The sequence below is a fragment of the Perca flavescens genome, chromosome 1 (assembly GCF_004354835.1).
Source record: "Perca flavescens isolate YP-PL-M2 chromosome 1, PFLA_1.0, whole genome shotgun sequence".
NCBI classification, from domain to species: domain Eukaryota; kingdom Metazoa; phylum Chordata; class Actinopteri; order Perciformes; family Percidae; genus Perca; species Perca flavescens.
The window spans coordinates 77,161-96,917 of record NC_041331.1 but is presented as its reverse complement, the minus strand read 5'-3'; the positions used below and the strand labels follow the sequence as shown (position 1 = coordinate 96,917).

Genomic DNA, 19,757 nt, shown 5'->3' with positions numbered 1-19,757 from the left:
GTCATAAACCAATATGTTTTTTTTATTCATGCAGATAAACTGGTTTAAAATGCACCTGATACAGACTGAATGAATGAATGAGGAAATGAAAGAGTGCTGTGTCAGAGGGAGGAGACTGAGAGAAGAAAACCTGCTCCCGACCAGGTTAGGTTAACACACTCAGTTACCATAGTAACTGACTCAGAGGTTAAGTTCCCTCTCTTTCTCAGGTTTGATTAACCTCCGGGTTTCCCTCATCTCATGGTTAACAAACTGAGTTTTCACTAAACCTGCTTTCTGAAACGGACCTCAAACGGATGATTGTGCATCGATGCAGTGACAGACCATAATCCATTATTGCCTTATGTTACTTGTTGATTTTTTTGCTGCTTTTGTTTGTTTTTGCCTGTGTTCAGACTGCGCTACATTCAGGAAAGGTCTTTTTTTTTCCAAGAGCCATAGTACGTTTAAAACAGTGATAACGTCATAGTATTAAGCCAAAAAAGTGATAAAAAGTCAGTGTAGCATTTTGAAAAAAAGTGATAGTATAGCATGTCGAAAAAACACAAAAGGTCTTTAAAGAGCTGAATATTTGATATTTGAAATGGTTTTTGTAGCTGAAAGTATGCAGCAATAGTAAGCAACCCAAAGTCGTACAGAAGAATCTGATAATACTATGAAGGTGTATACATCTCAGAAAATACTCATTAAATTATTAAAATATAAAATAACATCTAATTATTTAAGAAGCAACAAAATCATTGCACAAAATATTTAATAGTAGCAAAGCTTATAATAAAACTATGGACACTAAAATTAATATTTACAACCACCATTTAAATTATGAACGAAGGAAGGAGAGAGAGAGAGAGACACACACACGTGGGGGGGGGGGGGGGAAGGGAGAAACACTTAAAATTTGCTTCACAATTGACAAGCAAACATTCTAAAATATCTTATTGTAGGGCTATATTGAGATCAGAAAATATTCTTTTTGATAAGGTGACATTGAGTTTAACTCCTAGACATAATGCTAGCTGCACTGATTAGCACAGTTCCCCAAGCAACAAGGTTCTGGATCATGTTGCTCAATAGTTATCAGCTCTTCTAAAGTTGGTCTGGAAATGATTCTCCATTAAGAGTTTCAAGCTAAAATAGTGGTATGTTTAGGAGTGGGTCAGCTTGATTGACATGCCTCTTAGCCTTTCACATTTGGCTGTAAACTTGCTTTGTATAAAAACATTTATTTATTCATTCATTCATGTTAAAATATTAAAGCCCACACATTTGACATCACTTTTGTAAACATAATCCTTCGAACATATTCTTCAACACAAAGACAACTGAGTTTGATTTCCAGAAAAGGCAGAAAGAAAGATTATTCCACTTTCCAAGAATAGAATCCAATACAAAAATTATAGTAAACATCTCACATTTTCCCCCCCCCAAAGTTAATGCAATGTGTGGCTCTTCAAGCCACTCTACAGAGTATGAAGTGGGTCATATTGTCCATAGTAGGTAGTCTGTGTGTGTGTGTGTGTGTGTGTGTGTGTGTGTGTGTGGCCCCTTCACTGGTCCTACCAGTACTTGGGGGAGAGCAGCCTGCTTGGTTTGTGAAGCCAAAAATACTTGTTCAGATGACTCTCATCATGCCACTGAGCCTCCACATCATTTAGTTTGTCCTCCATGATATCCAGAAAGCAGTAATCTGCCAAAGTCTGCACATTTTCCCAAAGGCCTCCAAAGACTGCAGCATTGTAGTAGTAATCGCCGTTGGTCATGAAGGCTGTGGATTTGGGGTTTCGGTCATAGGTGCAACCTTCCTTTGGAGTTTTGAAAAAGCCGGCATGAAGCAAGGCCACAGAATCCCCCAGAGCCTCTGAGCCAAATCTTCCCTTAAACTGCTGATCCACGTGAAAGCAGAAGACATAATTGCAGCGGTGACGAATTTCTGATTCTATGGTATCCGAGATTGCTTTCATGCGCATCATAGAGTCGTCGTGCCACCTGGAGTACTTTTTCACCAGGACAACCTTCAGGCTTCGCAGAGGACCAAGGTTCACTGGTGGGATCTTCTCCGGTTGATCCGTGAACACGTAATAGGTCACTTTTAATCCCAACATAAAATGACGTTCTGCAGAGGTAAGGAACGTCTTTAGGTAGGCAAAGTACCTTAGGCAGAGAAAGGGAAAAAAAATTATTGCTGTTGCTCAGACTTCTGATCTGAAAAACTATACCATACTATTCAGCTTTTCATTTCATTAATTGAGACAAGTGTTGAGTTCACATCTGCTGACCTTTTAATCTGTTTTAACACTGGAGGGATTACTTTCAGTCTGAACCCGAGCTGACGGCAAAGAAGTAATGGCCACGAGGCCTCACGTTGCCTGCGTCTTGGCCAAAAAGTTGCACTTGAACACAGCGCAAAGACGGTCGACGGCCAACTACCACGTACATTCTGCACCTGCGTAAATGGAAACCGGATATTCAACCCTTTGCTACGATACACACGACAAAACCCTTCTCTCAGCAAAGAAGTCTCCCTGCGGTGGGGAAGCCGAGGAATCGAGCAGCCTGCTGCGGCTGGCTGAATAGTTAGCTAGCTTTCCGTTTCCACCAAACATGCCTTCATGCTAGTTACAGAAAATTAGCCGACCAACGTTGTCACTTGTGGAAAAAAAAAAAAAAAAAAGCACAGCAGAGGATGTACTTCCTGCTGCAGCTGAATTCATCATCATTCAATCCTCACCTCCTCCTGCCTGCCACTGCAAAGGAGCCTACCAATCTCTGCTGAGAACGTGATTGGCTGCAAATTTGCCTATAGGGGTCTAAGACCACATCGGTATATATGAACACTGCACATATTATATTTTACATACTGAACTTTTGCACAGTCCCTCAACATTTTTGCACAACACTATAAAGTCTTCATTTCTTACTCTGAAACCGTTAGTGTACTTATGGTAGTGTTTTATAAAAAAAACCTATAGATTGTGATATTTCTATTCTATGTTTTTGTCTGATGCCGTACTTTGCTTAAATGTTCATTTCCTTTCCAGATTGTATGCACCAAACACCAAGGCAAATTCTTTGAAGGCAAAACGTAATTGGCAATAAATGGTATTCTGATCCTTGAAAGACATTCTCTTCTCATACTGCGCCACAGTTTGATATTCAGCTGTCAACGACCTACTTGTATCTCGTTCAGGTACCAATTCTTTTGGCCTAGTGGTACCAGACTGAACTGCTAGTATGAAAGTGCTGGTATTCTCAGGGTCACAGTGTTTGCAGAGAAACAAACCTTCCCACAGCGAACACCGTGAGGGCCACAGATGACTGGTTTTGGATGTGCTTTTGGTCATAAAGATCAGGGTCAAACATTCCCTCCCAGATGATAGGAGCTTTCCAAGATGTGCGTGTCTCAACCCATTTTCTGGCCCTGAAATGGAAGATGAAAACATGTTAAACAGCCATATGAGGAGATTTACAATCATGAGCAAGTAACAAAACATTAAGTGCCAAAAGGGAATTTGTGGCAGTTGTGCCATCATTACCTTCTCAAAAAAAGTGAGTTTTCCTTATAGTTTTAATCATGATTGAACAACCAGTCTATGTTATTTATTTTGTTGACATTTTCAGTTTATTGACATTTGATTGGATATTAATCCCGAAAAAGTAATTTTGTTTCTCTGAAGAGTCCAATATAACAATGTTGCCATTTATTGGCAAGATAGTTTCTGGTCAGGAGACCTGTTTTGCTAACCTGACTCCGCCAGATGGATTGCTTCACATTTGCTCGGCATATCCATCTGGGAACTTTTGGGAAGGGGCGGAATACTGGTTATTTGATTGGATGAACCATCTGTCTATCACCTATGTTGGTGATAGACGGGCCAAATCAACCAATCAGATCCACGAAGCGTATGAAAATACAACCACAAGCCCGCCCCTGCTGCTGCAGGCAAAGCATAGCTCGTTAGCTCAGCATGCAAGAAACATGTCGGTAAAGGATATTTGACGTTTGTGTAACGAGAATTTAGGAATAAAAGACACCATTTCAGGTTCCCGGACCATATTCCAAAAGAAGGATCCAAGAGAAAAAAAACATTAGCGAGCGGCTAACAGAATTAGGGCTACCGCTGGCTGATAATACTGGTTAGCTGATTGGATGAACCATCGGTCTATCACCACCTAACCCACCTCAAAACCAACGCTGATTGGCCCGGTCGTTTGGCTAACGGCTCCAAATTTTCTCTGCCTCAAGATGCCAGACTGATCTGCGAGTGGAAAACTGGAGCACACCAGATCAGGACGGTCTCACGAGGCTACTGTTTTGCATTCTAACAAAAAAAATGTTTATGCTACGTTTATGCTGAAACATGTTCCAGCAATAATGTGATCCGAAACTGGGGAGAAATTAACAACATCTGGAACCAAGATCACAGGTTTCCCTGACGGTAGCATGCAGCTTCATGTAGCAGTGCAAGTAATTTGAACACTGCGAGCCTGGAGCAGATGACCATGTGGAAAACTAAAAATAAGAGATGGAAGTCATAATTACAAGATAATGTCTTCATTTTTTTTTTCATGTGTATAAATTAAAAATCATCATCATCACTGCATTTTTATTCTAATTATGGCAATGATGAAAGTGAGGCATATATTTTGTTAACATTCTATTACGTGCGTTTACTGTGCAATTATTTTTCATGAAAGCTCTATGTTAAATTAGACAAATTGACCTGATTTCAAGATTCAAGAACTTTATTATCATTTGCACAGTAAAGACAACTTGCACCATGCAATGAAAGCTTGCTCTGCCAGTCTTCCTTACACAACGAATAAAAAAGGAGAATAATAATTGAATTAAAAACTAAAGGGTTGGATCTCTTACGTAAAGTCGAGCGTGTCGTCTAAATTGACGCTCCGTCTTAGTTGTCCTTCCTTGGCCACCGGCAGCTCGTCAGCAGGGATGAGGCTCTCTAAATATCTAATATTGGAAAATGACCATCAGGAGACTGAAAGGACTCTTCAATTTGGCTCGTACGTGCTCTTATAGGTCTTCAAGAGCAATAATGTTAAATTTGGTACTCACCTTAAATATAAGGAAGTGCAGCTGACAACAAGCAACAAATGACAGCAGAAGATTCCAGCAGTCCTTCCCTTGAGCCAACTGAACCAATGCAAAAAGCAAACAAATGAAAAAGAGAAGACTTCAGTTCATCTTATACTATATTTGGTTATAAACAAAACAGTGTTTGATATTCTACCGACTACTGAGCAAGCAGAGATATGACCAAGCTGTATGGGGGAGAAAGACTGAAGTGGCCTGTGAAGTTTCCAGCCATTTCCAGCAGTCGCATCATGTTGGGTCCAATTCCCATTTATTAAAATGTTGTCAGACATATTTATCAGCTTGTATGCAGTCTCCAGTTGTTTTTATTAAGATAGAGTAGCTGTTAAAATGCTCTGCAGGAGATCTTTTGCTGATGTTAATAACAGACTGTAGATGATCTGTAATCTGAACGGATTTAGTCTCTCAGACTTCTAAATGCAACTATCAGCCACACTACATGTGGTTTGTACAGAATAAGCCTTTAAATCAGACAAATAGTAATCAAAATCTCTCCAATTAAAACAACAAAATTTTATATAAAAACGAGTCAATTCTGAACCAATCAGCTAAGAGATCAGCTGAGAGCCAGGCGTTCTTGCAGTCGGTAGAGAACCACTGCGGTGCCTGGCTCTAAAATCTGTGGCCGCCTTGATCTCTTCAGATTATCTTTGCATACGTGTGCATGACATCAGAGCAAGTCGGGATATAGTTGGACACAAATCTAACCACCATGCATTGGGTGGCGATCACCGGCGATCCATTCTGCAAAGGCCTGGGTCATCTGGACCGAGCCTAGTGTTATCCCTAGCCTTGCAAACAGACTCGGTAGCGAATGGCATGCTAACAGGACGACAGATTGTTGGATTTTTAGCTGGTATGGACCAGACAATATTTGGTTAAAGAGATCTGTGATGCCGTTTTGCCCTTATTGTTCTCTGTGAAGTTTGGTGGAATGGATGTAATGTAGCACCTATGTGTTATATGTTGAGGCAGCACTGTGCCAGACTATTTAAAAAATAGCTTTTTTAAATGCTACACTGCTTGTCAGCAACTGGTCTTAGGGTAACTTAGGAGGCATTTTGGCCCTGTGAGCTAGGATTTGGCATGCAGTTAACACACTAGTTTTAAATTTGGATTTAATGAAAACTCAATTCCTGGCATTTGATCCTAGTGTTCTTCACCACCGTTTTGGAAGAAGGAAATAACTGATGTAACAGGTGAACCGGCTTTAATAGTGAAGCATTTTATTTTCAAATAATTGCTGAGCGGTTGATGAAATGTATGCTGATGAAAAGGATTAAAAAGGAACTTTAATATAGTGTGAAATTTCAGAACGGAATTTGTTTTGGTGTTTTGTTACCTAGTAGGGCTGGCAAATAGTTTGCCGCTCGGTTTAGTTACTTGCAAAAAAAAAAAAAAAAAAAAAAAAAAAAACATGAAAAAGAATCATGGATTGTGCTCCTGCCTGAAAGAAATCATAGGATATTTTTGCCCCGTCGCCCACCGCTAGTAAGGAGAACACGTAATTGTGCATCGATCTTACCACAGAGAATGAGGGAAAGGAATAAATAAGGTTTGGATGAACTGATCCTTTAAATATTTTTTTCTTTCAGTTGCCTCGCCTATATTTACACGTACCAGTATTCAATATGTATTTAGTACTTGGAAAGAGTTACATCACCAGATAAAGAAAGCCCTGGAAGAGGAGAGACAGGATACCTCAAAGCTGTGCCAAACTGCCGTGTCATCTTTCCAGCAAACAAACTCTGGCAGGAGGTGAAGGGATCTGTAGGCTGGTGGATGAAAACAACATTCAGTTTACACTGCAGTGAAACCAGTTACACAAAAGAAGCCCACCAGTCTTCTTTACCCACTCTCACATGGCCAATAGACTTAAATGACACACACACACACACACACACACACACACACACACACACACACACACACACACACACACACACACACACACACACACACACACACACACACACACACACACACACACACACACACACACACACACACACACACACACACACACACACACACACACACACACACACCATTTTGTCTCATCACTGACCATCCATCTCAAAACCAAAAGAGTTTAACTTACAATCTTGAACAAAAAAACATCTCAATCTCATACTTCAGGTCAACTATCCACTTTGTGTAATGATTAACAGGCAGGTGAATAAAACAAACCTTTCTACAAGATATATAAAAAAGTGTATTTATGGATTTCATGACCAGCAAATTTCTCATTCCCAATGAACATAACCAAAATAAATATTCGAAGTTCTAGATCAACTGCAACTTATTCCCAACAGTTAAAGTGGGCCACACTTTTACTGGCAGAGACCCGATGACTTACCTGCGTGCAGGTTGCTTTCAAGTAGCCTATAAACGCCCAGAACACCAACAGTAACAGTAACAGGATGAATGCACGTCTGGAAACGTGATTGCAGACGGACACAGAGATTCCACTGCGGTAATGATCTCAACAGCTCGATTTCCAAAGACTCCCAAAAAGACGTGTATGAGCTTTGTTTTTAACGCCGTTATCCGGCCGCACGGCAGCCTCTTTTGAACATGTGACCGTAGCACGTGACCACGGTGGCTGTTTTTTTCTATCTTTATTAAACATTTAACTTTTAACATTTAATTTCTTTATTAAACATGTGAACAGACACACATTCGTCATGGACGTTACACAATTAAAGAGTCCAGTATGTAGAAAACAACAACAATACATATCAGTCAAATTATATATGAAAAAGTGAATTAAATATAAAACATATAGCTAAACATAAAAGGCTAAATAAACAATGACATCAATAGGGCCAGATTCAATATTTAACTAACTCAGGGGCTACAGAAAATAATTCTTGTGTAACAGTGTGCATTCATTTTTTTGTGATTGTGATGTGAGGGTTAATGTCTCAATGTGTAGCCTACAAATTGTATTCAACAAGGAGATATTAAGATTTGGCTTTGATTTTGCCTTTCGAGAATTTACCATCTACAAGTTTAACATTTATCATGTAACTCAAATGTTAATTATTACATTCAGATTTAGTGATAATGTCCTTAGGGTTAATTGTTATAGAGTGTCCAGTCTAAATCTCTATGTCTCCCCGTCAAAAACAGATGAAAAGGAGCAGTGACAAAACAAATGCATAACTTTTTCTAGCTCAGCTCTTCAGAAAGTGCCTTTAACATCCATGTCAACACATTTGGGAAATGATTGTGTGACATGGGTAAATGTTATGCAAGATTTTAAAGTGAATTCTCTGATCTTGTTCAGAACACAGAACTGGAAGGGGTGCACAACCGTGCTTTGCGCCAGATTATATGAATTCCAAAAAGGTTTCCCATCTCAGAATAAGAATCAGAATCAGATTTAGTTTGCACTTGCAAGGAATTTGTGTATTAGGTGCATACAGTAACCAAACAAAATACAAATGGAATAAACAATAAGGCAAGGGTGCTGCTACAGTCAAGAACCTAAATGCAAAACATAAATACATTCGTATTATACACCTAGTTTTGAAGCTCTTTTGTTATATGTTTGTTTGTACATTTCATGTCTGTTAAGTTTATCCCACCAGGGATACATAGCGTTTTGATAGCCTAGCATTTCATTCAACTTCACTAGCTCTTATTATGAAAACTAATTCTTTATAGTTGGCTCTTAGGAAATGTAATCTTTTTTAAACTATAAAGATTAGAAAGGGCTGCCACTCTGATGATTCAGCTATGTTGATTTGAATGGGAATGGCTATTCTATTAATTTCTTTTTTATTATTATTTGGAGGAGAGTATTTTAAGAAATACTTTTTTTTTTGAAGACAAACAAATGTAATAATTAATTCTAGAATCAGACCTTTCTTGTGAGTTGATGCAAGGAAGAGTTATTACTCATCCTTTCTAGGTTTTCTTGAGTCTCAAGGTGCTGTGTTCACAATGCCATCAAACAGGATCAGTAAAGACATTTTAACTCTTCTCATTATGTCTTTTGTGTTCGGTGAAGGGATTTCTGCACATGTGCTGAGAAGGTAGGTCTTGTTTACTTATTTCTGTTAGGAGCCACACAAAAATATGTGTTTGTATTGACATGTCAGTGAGAGAGGGGAGGACGGGGGATGGGGGTCCTATGGTTGAGATAAAGGCTTTCTTATCTGTTTTTTTAAAGAACAATCCTCATTTAAACATGTTTAGGCAGCAGTTGAATCCCCTGACAGTGTTGCTGTGCTATTGTAATTTAACTTGGTTTTCTGGAAGTTTCAGTTTTAACTACACCCTCAAATTCCACAGCATATTTAAAAAATGCATTTGCATGCACCGCCACAGTGATGGTGTTACTGTTACTCTGTTTTCATCTGGAGTTGTGTCTTCTTCAAGCAGAGCTGATGAAGTTACAGCAGAGTTAAAGCTGCTCTTTGACCCTGGCCTCCTTAAACAGCATGTCACTGATGGTAAGAAAGCCACATATCAGTTTATTAAGCATGTTTAGCAACTCATAATCTTTAATTAAAACCTTACAGTAAACCAAACAAAGGTATCAAGTGCTTTACGAAAAACACTGAACAAAAGGAATTTTCCATACACCTGACATTGTGTTATTGTATTGCTGCAGATTACGGTGAGAGGCCCTTCCCTCTTCCTCTGCCACCCGACACTGAAAATCCTTATCAACCTAACCTGGACGATGAATACTTCTAACAGAAACACAACAGATCCTCACGCAAATCAATGAAGCTGATCTGTCCTGCAGGGAGGATCACCTCGAGCAAAAACAACCGCGTGTTCAAATAAAACAGAAAAAAACTTTTTGTTTGTGCATGTTTCCTTGTATATTTAATACTTTTGAGGACAATACAATAAACAAAACCTCCTGCATATGTTTGACTTACTTTATCAAGTTTTGAGAGTCAAATCATTGTTTCAGGCAGTGCCATCCCTTTTCATACACAGATAACACACTGTGGTCCCCTCTTCTACAATGTTCTTTATTAGTAGGCTAAGTGTTACAAAAATAAAGACTGACAGAGCGTGTAGCTTGCTAGCTTTAATGTTGTGGTTTCCTGTAGCGAAGGAAGTTGGCGAACGGCAACATACAGAGAGGGGAAGGTGAGGAACATCCGGCGCGTGGCAATGTCCGCTGATCCAGAATGCTTCATTAGTAACCCACTGGTGTGGATCAAGGCCACTTTATTTCCAGGAAAATCTGCGGGAACGTCCAGTGCCAACGGATACGCCCTCACGCTGAAAATGTCAAGTTTTGACAAAAATCTGGATCTTGGAGGCAGGCTGCTTAGTTCTTTCGGTGAATGATTGTTAAGATTTACAAAGAATAAGTTTACATTTTGGGACTGTTTGGTGGGAATTTGCTATGGACAAAATACATATGGCGATACACTGGTAAGAGCAAATGACGTTTAACCATGTATCCACCTAATTTATATAGCTCACTGTATTGTGTGAACAGTTAACTTTTTCGTTTGCAAGGTGCAAGTGTTCGACCAAAACAAGTTCCTTCCCGAGAGTATTTTGGCTTGGCACTGCCCAAGACGATTGTGATTGGTTTTAAAGAAATCCAAACAACCCAGGTTTTTTTTTTCTCTTATCCTGGAATGTAAAGTATAAAGGAGTCAGTCTGGCAATGCGAGACTAGGCTACTTCATTAGTAACCCACTCACAAGCAAGTCAGCAACGACTGTACATTCTACTCACCAACTAAATTGCCGAGATGTAGGAATGTGTAACATCACAAGAGTTGGACTCAGTCAGTAGCATGGTCAGTCAAATCATTTAATGTGATGAGAAATTAACACCAGGACCTCACAAGCACAGTGATTGATTATTTATTTTTTTAAACCTTTATTTATTCAGGGAAGGTTCACTGAGAGGAGCACCTTGATCACATTCATACCTGGAAGCTGCCCAGGTGGTGGTAATGAGGGCGGGACGAGCGCTGCTCTTTCACCTTCCCCACCCAGGTTTGATCCTGTCAGTCTGGGGATTGAATCGACAACCTCCCGGTCTCAAGCTCCCTTCTCTAACCTTTAGGCCACCACTGCCCCAAAGTGATATATGCAAGTGATGTCAAACGTAATAATGACAGGACACCATGAGATCTGCATTACAATTTTTAAATAAAGAATATTTCACACCTAAAAAAATTCCAACATAAAGAGAAATTTAACATACTACATGTTGAATCAATACAATGTAATATTTATAATTACAGATATTAAATTATTTATTTATAATTTATATGGCATGTCTATACACCCTTAGTTCAGCCCCCACTATGGTACAATTTCTCCTATCTGCTGATCTCTTGATGCTTTGATCAGTCACAGCGGGCAACTTGTTCCGATTTTTCTTTTGAAAGGAACAAACAGTGGGGACTGCTGAGATGGCTGAATGGACAATTTCCACATTCTTCATTAAACAGACATTTTATCCTCTGTTAAATATAGATCACATAAAATAATCTGTTAGAAATTAGTGTTAGTGATAAATGATGTAGGAAACACACTTTCTGTTTGTTTTTCACTGCAGAAATAACTGTGCTGTACCCGTGCTGGACCGAGGGTGAAAAAAGTGGCCTTGGTTTTCTGTCATGACTTTTTGGGCCCTTGTTCAGAACAGTATAAGATGAAGAAAAGCAGCAAATAGCCTTAATTGAGAAGCTTGCAACTGGGAAAGGTTTGTCATTTTCACTTGAAAAATAACTTAAATGAATTATCGATAATCAAAAGAGTTGCCAATTATCTTTCAGTCAATAGACAAATCGATTAATCAACTAATTGCTTAAGCTATACTCTCAAGTCATGTATTTCTAAGCAACAAATGTCAGTATGACTTTTATTGGCATTCATTTTTTTGTTTCAAAGCTGTTTAGCATTTAACAAAACTGAGACCAAGTTAAAGGGCTGAATAATAAAATATTCATGCCATGTGGCTTTTTACTTATTATTTTTGAGTAATACATTTGATCATTCTTTGTAATTCCATTCAAACAATAATGCTCAATGTTATCTAAGTTTATCAAGTCTGCAGCTCCACTCCTGTCTCATTAGCTGGGCTGATGCTAGCCAGCAGCTAATGAGCCAGACGCTCTTTTGAAACAGAGGTTCTCCAAGTTCTGAAGACACATACTGTTGTTGTCCACCGAAATTGCTAACTTTAGCTAACAGCACTAGCATTGATGACAGAATGTAGTTCCAGCGACACTGGCGAGGTGCCACTTGTTGTCATGCGACCAGTAGTTTTCTACAAGTTGTCATTCCTACCCTGACAGCTGCGTGCTTGCTTGCTAGAATTTAGACTACTTAAAGGGAATGTACTGAAATAAACCAGAGATGTTTCAAATATTATGCATGCACTTCATGTCATGTTCCGGGGCCGCACTTAGAGAAATTATGTTCTATAACGTTAAAGATGCATAATTTGTGTGTTGTGCACGTTCCTATGCATATCTAGATACATGGCTGTATTAACATAATTGAGAGAGAGAGAGAGAGAGAGAGAGAGAGAGAAAGAGAGAGAGATATCTGGGGCTATTCTGTAGCCAGGGGACGCCCAGGCCTAACGACACCTCAGCATACTTGTCGATTAAAGAACTTTCTTGGTTTCGGTTGAATTGTTCTGTCGTGTCTGTTTAACGTCTTACACGTTTCTGAAATGTGACCTGTGACAGCACAGGTACAGCACAGCACATTTAGTGCAGTGGAAGGGCAAGTCACATCAAACATAATCCTTCATCTAAATTTGCATTCAAACTCTTAAACTCAACACACTCAGTGGCGATCCCTTAAAATGTGATAATGTTCACTAAGGAAGGTCACAATGATCTGATGAAAAAGAGGCACTACTAGTGGAGATATGAAGACACCAGAGTTTTGCTCTTGCTCCCTTGTCAGCACCCACGCCTACTGTACTGAGGATCAGCCTTATGATCTTATCACCGCCACACTGAGAGCATTTAATATTTCTGATATGGAAACTATGAGGAGCAAGTTTCTAGAACACTACGTAGGAGAATTCTGTATGTTGGAACTCGTCTTGAACCACCAAAGAACCTAAACCAGTGTCTTATTCTTCCTTATTGTAAACATCTTCATCACTGATTTAATACCTAGAAGGGCAGTGTGACTAGGAATTAAGGACTAGGGCTTTACTGGGCAAATGGTGGGGGTTGTTTAGCACTACAGTAACATACAGTAGGAGCTGCTAAAAAGTTTGAAAAGAAAAATCTCCACCCTTTTTCTTTTTATCGACAAGTGATGCTGAGTGCATTTAAGGAGTTTTTTGTGATTCAGTGTTTAGTCTACCCTGCCTTGTCTCCTCTTACTTCAGTTAGTAGTGACCTACATTTCCCAAAATGCCCTTCAACCTACAGAAAACCAACAGATTTAGCTAGCATGGAAACTGTGGCATTGCATCATAGTCTACTGCCTTCTCCTTTGGATGTAGAAATTGTTTTTTATATATCCCCCTCTCCCTGTCTGATTGTGGTACATTGGCTCTATGATTCTAAGGACCTCTACACATGATCTGCAGCAAAGAATTACTTTGCATCTGCGTTGCCAAAGGAGATAGTAAAGATGCCGGACCTCACAGCTGTGCTAGCTTGGGGATTGTACACCACTTATAAGTCATGCCTTGCCACTGCATTTAAAACTCAATCAGTTACAACTTTGACGTTGTTTGAAAGCAAAACGTGAAGGAATAAAAAGGTTTTAATGCACCTGAACCCTTCCTAATTATTGGGTGTAAGGCAATAACTAATGATTATTTTTTATTATCAATTATTCATTTGTTCCATTAGAAGTCCAAGTTGACACATTAAAATGGTCTTCTTTGTCCAAACAAGAATCCAAAACCTAAAGATACTTTAATATAATAGAAGACCAAGAAAGCCAGCAAATATTCACATTTGAGAAGGAGAAACCAGTGAATCTTTAGCATTTTTGCTTAAAAATGACTTTTTACAATTAATCAATTATCAAAATATTTGCAGACTAACTTTCTGTTGATCACTTATCAGGCTCTTACTGGTCTTTGTGTCAAACTGAAATACAGTCTTGGCTAGGCTTATTTTGTTCTCTCCTGCGTTGGGGAATGGCGACACAAAACTTTGCTACACTTGTGCCTCCGCATTGTACTCTTGAGCCCCACCTTGCAGTGTGCACAGCCCATACAGATCATGTGTAGAGAGCCCTATGGACACCACAACCTGCTGTTTTTCACCACAACCTGCTGTTTTTCATGTTCCAGGTGGATGGAACATTTTATTCTGTCAAACAGCTGATCAAGTTGTCTGGATTTGACAACAAGGTTCGGCTCGATACCTGTCATCTAAAAGAATGCAAAGAACATCACCTGCAGCTGGTTTTATAACAGTGTTTTAGGGTGGATCGAACAATGTGGATATCACCTTTATATCAGGTGTGCTGAAAGGATAAAGGTCACTGTTCCTACATGGATTTGTTTCACTTAGTGTAGATTTTCAGTGTGATGATGTCATTTAGTAAATATACACCTCCCTCAAAGCTCATATCCTAAATATTTAAAGTCAAAGCAAACTCATCCTGTTTCCAAATCTCTCAGTAAGGCTCCTGGGCTTTCAGTGTTGCACCTGCTGAGATGACGCTACAGGCTAACTAGTGCTGCCAAGGCTGCGGTGATATAATGTTTGTGCTTTCCATGGACAACCTGCGGTCACCGTCCTCATCACTGACTCCATTTTGCATATTTTCTTTTCTCAAGACACTCCTCCTTTGGTTCATTTTCATCTCTTCTTTGCTGCACAGAGGTTTTCACATTGCAGGTTTCATCCAGTACTTGATCCTTTTTTTCCTGCTTGTTTGTCAGATGTGTTAAATTTGGATTCTTTTCTTCTTTTTTTTTAGATGTCTGTCCTTCATGCAACATTATGTTATGATACAGTGTACTGTACAGGGCTGTGGTTGAAGGCAGGGCAGGGCAGGACTATTCCAGGTAGATGTCCTCTGTCGGGCACGAGAACTCCACAAACTCCTTATAGTACAACTGGAAGGCTTTCCTGTAAAACAAAGACATGTACTTCAGTCATTTCTCAACTCACTTAAAAGTACACACCCTGATTTTGTTATAGTGCCCAATTGAGAGCCAAAGTTAGCTTCTGTCCCACTAGCTTACACTTCTCAGTGTATTTTCTTATAGTTGGTTTCTTTCAATACTCTTTCTCAGAATCTGAAACATGATACTAGTATTTTCTATTCATGCTCACCATTCCATCCAAGAAACAACAATTATTTTGTTAGCATTCAACGACTATACATATTAGCCATTGGCACACATAACCTGATTGGTGCTGTAGTTTCTGATGAGTGGGGAAAGAAACAGGATCTTTTAATGTTGGGGCACTATTGGACCCTGTAAGAACATTGGAGTGGATCTTTGATTGATCAATATTAGGATGGTCCAACTGATCAGGCGCCAATCAGAATTGGCTGACTGTCTCAACAAATTACTCGACAGTGGTGCTTAAATTTGCTTTTCAGAAAAATCATTAAATAAAAAATACATAAGGCAAATATATCACTTGTTCGTTCAGTGTCTGATCTGTCATGGTCTGCCAAAGACTGTTAAGCACAGTCAGGGGCTGTGTTAGCATGCCACAGAGACATTTTTTTTCTCTCTATACAAATTGCTTTTAGGAATTCATTTTTGTAAAAGGTATGATATAGAAAAAAAAAACAATATTATAATAATAATATAAAATTAGATATTTAAACATATTCTTTCCACACAGCATCTCATGAAGTTTTGTGATCTGGGTCCTAAAATGTAAGACGTTACTAAAAAGCGCCCATGCAGTAACAAGTACCGAGACTGCACAATCCAACTGAATGCCTTATTATAAGAACAGAAATGTTAGTTGTTATTTGACAGAATTTTTAGATATCTAATAAACCAAAAATCATAACTAAAGTGTTGGGGTTTACAGTGATTTCCAACACTGGACTTTAGTTCTCAAGAACAAATCAGTCAGCTCTTTATAATCTCATAACATCGATGCCCTAAAAAGCCAGATCGGAGCATCCCTAAACTAGAGCAGCATCTGTATGTGTCAGCAGAGATTAAGTACACAGAAAGTCCAACTCACCCTACTGACTCTGCAAGAGGTTTGGTGGAGTCTTCAGACACAAACACATGGCAGGCAAACCTCTGGTCTGCGGGATGCTTAGTAATGAAACCAAAATACCTGCGCAGAAGACAGTGAAAACAGATAAGGCACTCCAAAGAGGGTAGTCAATATTGTTTTACCTTTATTTGTTGAATACTTTATTCTATTCATTCTATATTAATAATACACTGCTGTTTCACATTTGATCAGTAGGCAGTCAAGAGGTCCAGTCTATGTTGAAGTCTGGTACATTTGTTGATTTCTAGTGACACCTTGTGGTAGGGTAATGTTTGGTCTCTGCAGATGAACACTAGCAGAGGGTACAAACCTTTTATGCTGTTTGTTTCTTTTATTCTAGTCAGACAGTAGAAACTATTTGTCTTGGTGATGTAGCCTCTGATTCAGGTGTTCTGCCTTCACTTACTTGCTGTTTTTAGGGTGATAGCCGCAGAAGGAGACGTTCTTTAACTGGAAGAAGTGACTGCACTCATTACTCTGGGAACGGGGCACAGAAAAAGAGGCAGATTAAATGTTTTTGATAAAAATCAAGTAGGCTGTTTGCTTTACTTAAGTTTTTACTTAATTACTATTACAAAATACACATGTTGTATTTGCCCCACTATATGTCTATATGGAATGAATGTTAAACTAATAAATGCTTATAATACAAGTGAATGTTATGTATTCAAAATTCTCCTTGAGTAGAAACAAGTAGTACACAATTATTGACAGCACAATGTATAAAAGTAAAATTACTCATTTTGCAAAATGACCCCTTTCTGAGTGTTATATTATATGTATAAAAAATAACACAATGTTTCTGTTGAGGAATGGAAGTTTAAGGGTGCTCAAAATGGAAATAGCTCCTACTTTAAGAAAACACTTCCCTGGCATCCCCTAACATCTTTGCCTGTAGTCTCTATTGGCAGCCACACAAGGGAGACATGCCTCAATTGTTCAATTTGATTCTCCGTGTGAGCTTTTGACAAAACCTCATGATTAATACATATTAGACAGATAAAAGAGACAGTATGAGCACTTACTCTGTCACAGGCATAATAATCCTCTTGAACTGCAAGCTTGATGCCTTTCACGCTGATCTCCAGGATGCAGGAGGAAGGCGGGTTGTACTTGACTGTCATCCTTCTGTTGGTTGCAATCTGGGAAACATTTTTTAAAAGATGACTCCTAAAATGTAAAAAGCTAAAAAATCTGAAAAAAAAAATACTTTTAATCTGTAACCCAATTCTATATGAGATGATAATACAGTTGTAACTATGTTGACAGTGCTTATATTGGAAACAGTCAAACTGGGATTTGAAAATATAACAGAGCGCTAGAATAATACTGTTTATCATACGTGATATTACATTAATTTTATATTTGAGATGTTGCGACTATGAGTAGCTACTTTATTTTTGGGAAGATGATTCCACGCTCTTTAAAGTGCAGTCTGCATGTTTTATGATGGTTTTAAGTGCTAGTTATTAAGTCACTTTGTAATTGTTCATGTGTGTGGACACACTACACACTCTAAAAACCATAATATACATAAATATACAAATGAGATACATAACATCGTCATTGTTTCACTGTAGCTTCATGCCACATGTCCATGACCAGCTATAGTTTTGGGACAATAGCTGATGTACTGGTGGCATTTAATTCTCCTTAATGTTGCTTCACTATGGGAGTCAAATGCTTTTTACACTGACACGCACAAAACGCACACTAACATGTGCACAACATGTGCCTCTTACCTTCTGCATTGCTGCACACAGAACATCGTTTCCTTTGTGGAAGGGCACTTGAACTGAGCCCAGAAACTTCAGCCGGTATCTGTCCATCCATTCACTGCTTTTCACTGCACAGGAAAGACAGAAAAACATGGAATATGATCCAAGGAAAAAATAATAAAAGGCAACAAACAACAAAGAACACAGAAGAGTGGCAGTAATTTATTTAAGCAATAAAATCCAGGTGAGATTTTTTTGCTTTTTTGTTGCCCCTTCGGGGCGGCTGTGGATCAGGCAACACGTTCTCACTCCGAACTCGTAAAATACAGACGTTTGGACAGAGGCTGTCAGTGGCTGAAGCGACGAAAAAAAGCGCCCTTCAGCGTGTTTGTAGAACGTACCGGGGAGAGCAGCATGTATGTAGAGTAGTATGTAAGGGGGTAATTCCGCGTAGGGAGGTTAGTTGGGGTGGAGGATGGGTCAAACACAGGACTTACACCCAGGAGACCGGGGATCATGTCCTGCGTGTGTTTTTAACCATCCGTTACTGCCGTGTGTCAGGAGACTTTTAGCACTAATAACAACGACAAGGCACCTGACCAAGTGTAGTATTTTACGAGATGGGAGTGAGAATGTGTTGGATTAGGCGGCAGAGCAGTCGTCTACCAATCAATTCCTGGCCTAAGCAGTCTACATGTCAAAGTGTCCTTGGGCAAGATACTGAACCCCAAATTGCTCCCATTAGCTGTGTAAATGTGTGTTAATGTTTCTGATCTGATGAGCAGGTGGCACCTTGAATGGCAGCCTTGGCCACCAGTGTGTGAATGGGTTGAATGGTGCCTGCAGTGTGTAAAGCGCTTTGAGTGGTCTTATATATAGCAGTCCATTTACCACAGAGACACTAAATAAGTAGTTTTCTCTGGTCTTGGAGGTTGATACTAGGGTTGTTGGTCAGTACAAATGACTCAGTACTTTACCAGTTGTCAAGTACATTAACAAACATTACTGATTGTGTTAGTGGAAAAGCCAAAGCCAGAGACACTATTGGGAACTGACCTTAGTAAATCTGGGTCTCTGTGGTGGTGGGTTTCTGCACACCCTTAACTGTGCCTTGAAACCTTAATCTGGACATAATTCTAACATTAAGCCTAAAACCTTAACCTAAGACCTTTGATGAAGTGTAGAGCAGCCCACATTGTTCACCTAATACAATTCTGTGCATAGTTCAGTCAATGTTTCAAGGCATTGTTATGAAGACATTCACAGTCAGCCTTCTATAATCGATAGTCATGGCAGTGTCAGTACCTTTGTAGCTCTCCGTGTCCTTGTTCACCTCTATAGCGTAATAAGCTGGGAAGATCCCACGGGCACCAGTTCGCATGTTGTAGCCCTCGTACCAGTAATCCTCTGACTGGACCTCCACCAGCAATGGATCATCCACCTCCAGCTCCAACTCATCGTCATGACGAGGGACAAACCTGCCAAGACAGATGTAGTTATGCACAGGATCTGAGGGACATCACAGGCTTTTTTTATCAGCTGGATGACTCCCTTACACAGGTGGTTTCAGACTGAGTGCCTGGACCTTTGGGTCATATTCAACTTCAACTTGTGTAAAATGCTGCTGCTCGTTTTTAACAAATACCTCCAGACGTGCACACATTACCCCCGTTCTCTACACTGTCCATTGGCTCCCAGTGTGTTTTAGAAATGATTTTAAGATTTAAATGTTTGTTTT

General features: G+C 39.4%; 2 protein-coding genes across 3 annotated transcripts in view; both read right to left on the bottom strand.

Moving 5' to 3' along the window:
* Positions 1-1,091: 1,091 nt before the first annotated feature.
* On the bottom strand, positions 1,092-10,933 carry LOC114556077 (N-acetyllactosaminide alpha-1,3-galactosyltransferase). 2 transcript variants are annotated; one of them, XM_028578931.1, is made up of 6 exons: positions 10,835-10,933; positions 6,815-6,888; positions 5,075-5,152; positions 4,874-4,969; positions 3,281-3,418; positions 1,092-2,151 (listed from the first exon to the last, which is right to left on the bottom strand). In XM_028578931.1, exons 2-6 carry the CDS (start codon positions 6,841-6,843, stop codon positions 1,557-1,559), a joined length of 936 nt encoding a protein of 311 aa, XP_028434732.1. In that variant the 5' UTR covers positions 6,844-6,888; positions 10,835-10,933; the 3' UTR covers positions 1,092-1,556. The 2 variants fall into 2 exon arrangements, with proteins under 2 accessions (XP_028434732.1, XP_028434724.1); XM_028578923.1 differs by lacking the exon at positions 10,835-10,933 and adding an exon at positions 7,473-7,700.
* Positions 10,934-11,388: 455 nt separating this feature from the next.
* The window catches only part of mapk8ip1b (mitogen-activated protein kinase 8 interacting protein 1b), a 69,914-nt gene continuing 61,545 nt past the window's right edge, over positions 11,389-19,757 (bottom strand). Inside the window, exons 9-14 of the mRNA XM_028576297.1 lie at positions 19,325-19,497; positions 18,044-18,147; positions 17,327-17,443; positions 16,708-16,778; positions 16,263-16,361; positions 11,389-15,176 (exon numbers count right to left, since the gene is read on the bottom strand). Coding sequence (XP_028432098.1) covers positions 15,104-15,176; positions 16,263-16,361; positions 16,708-16,778; positions 17,327-17,443; positions 18,044-18,147; positions 19,325-19,497 — 637 coding nt within the window. The 3' untranslated portion in view covers positions 11,389-15,103. The remainder of the gene's footprint in view (positions 15,177-16,262; positions 16,362-16,707; positions 16,779-17,326; positions 17,444-18,043; positions 18,148-19,324; positions 19,498-19,757) is intronic.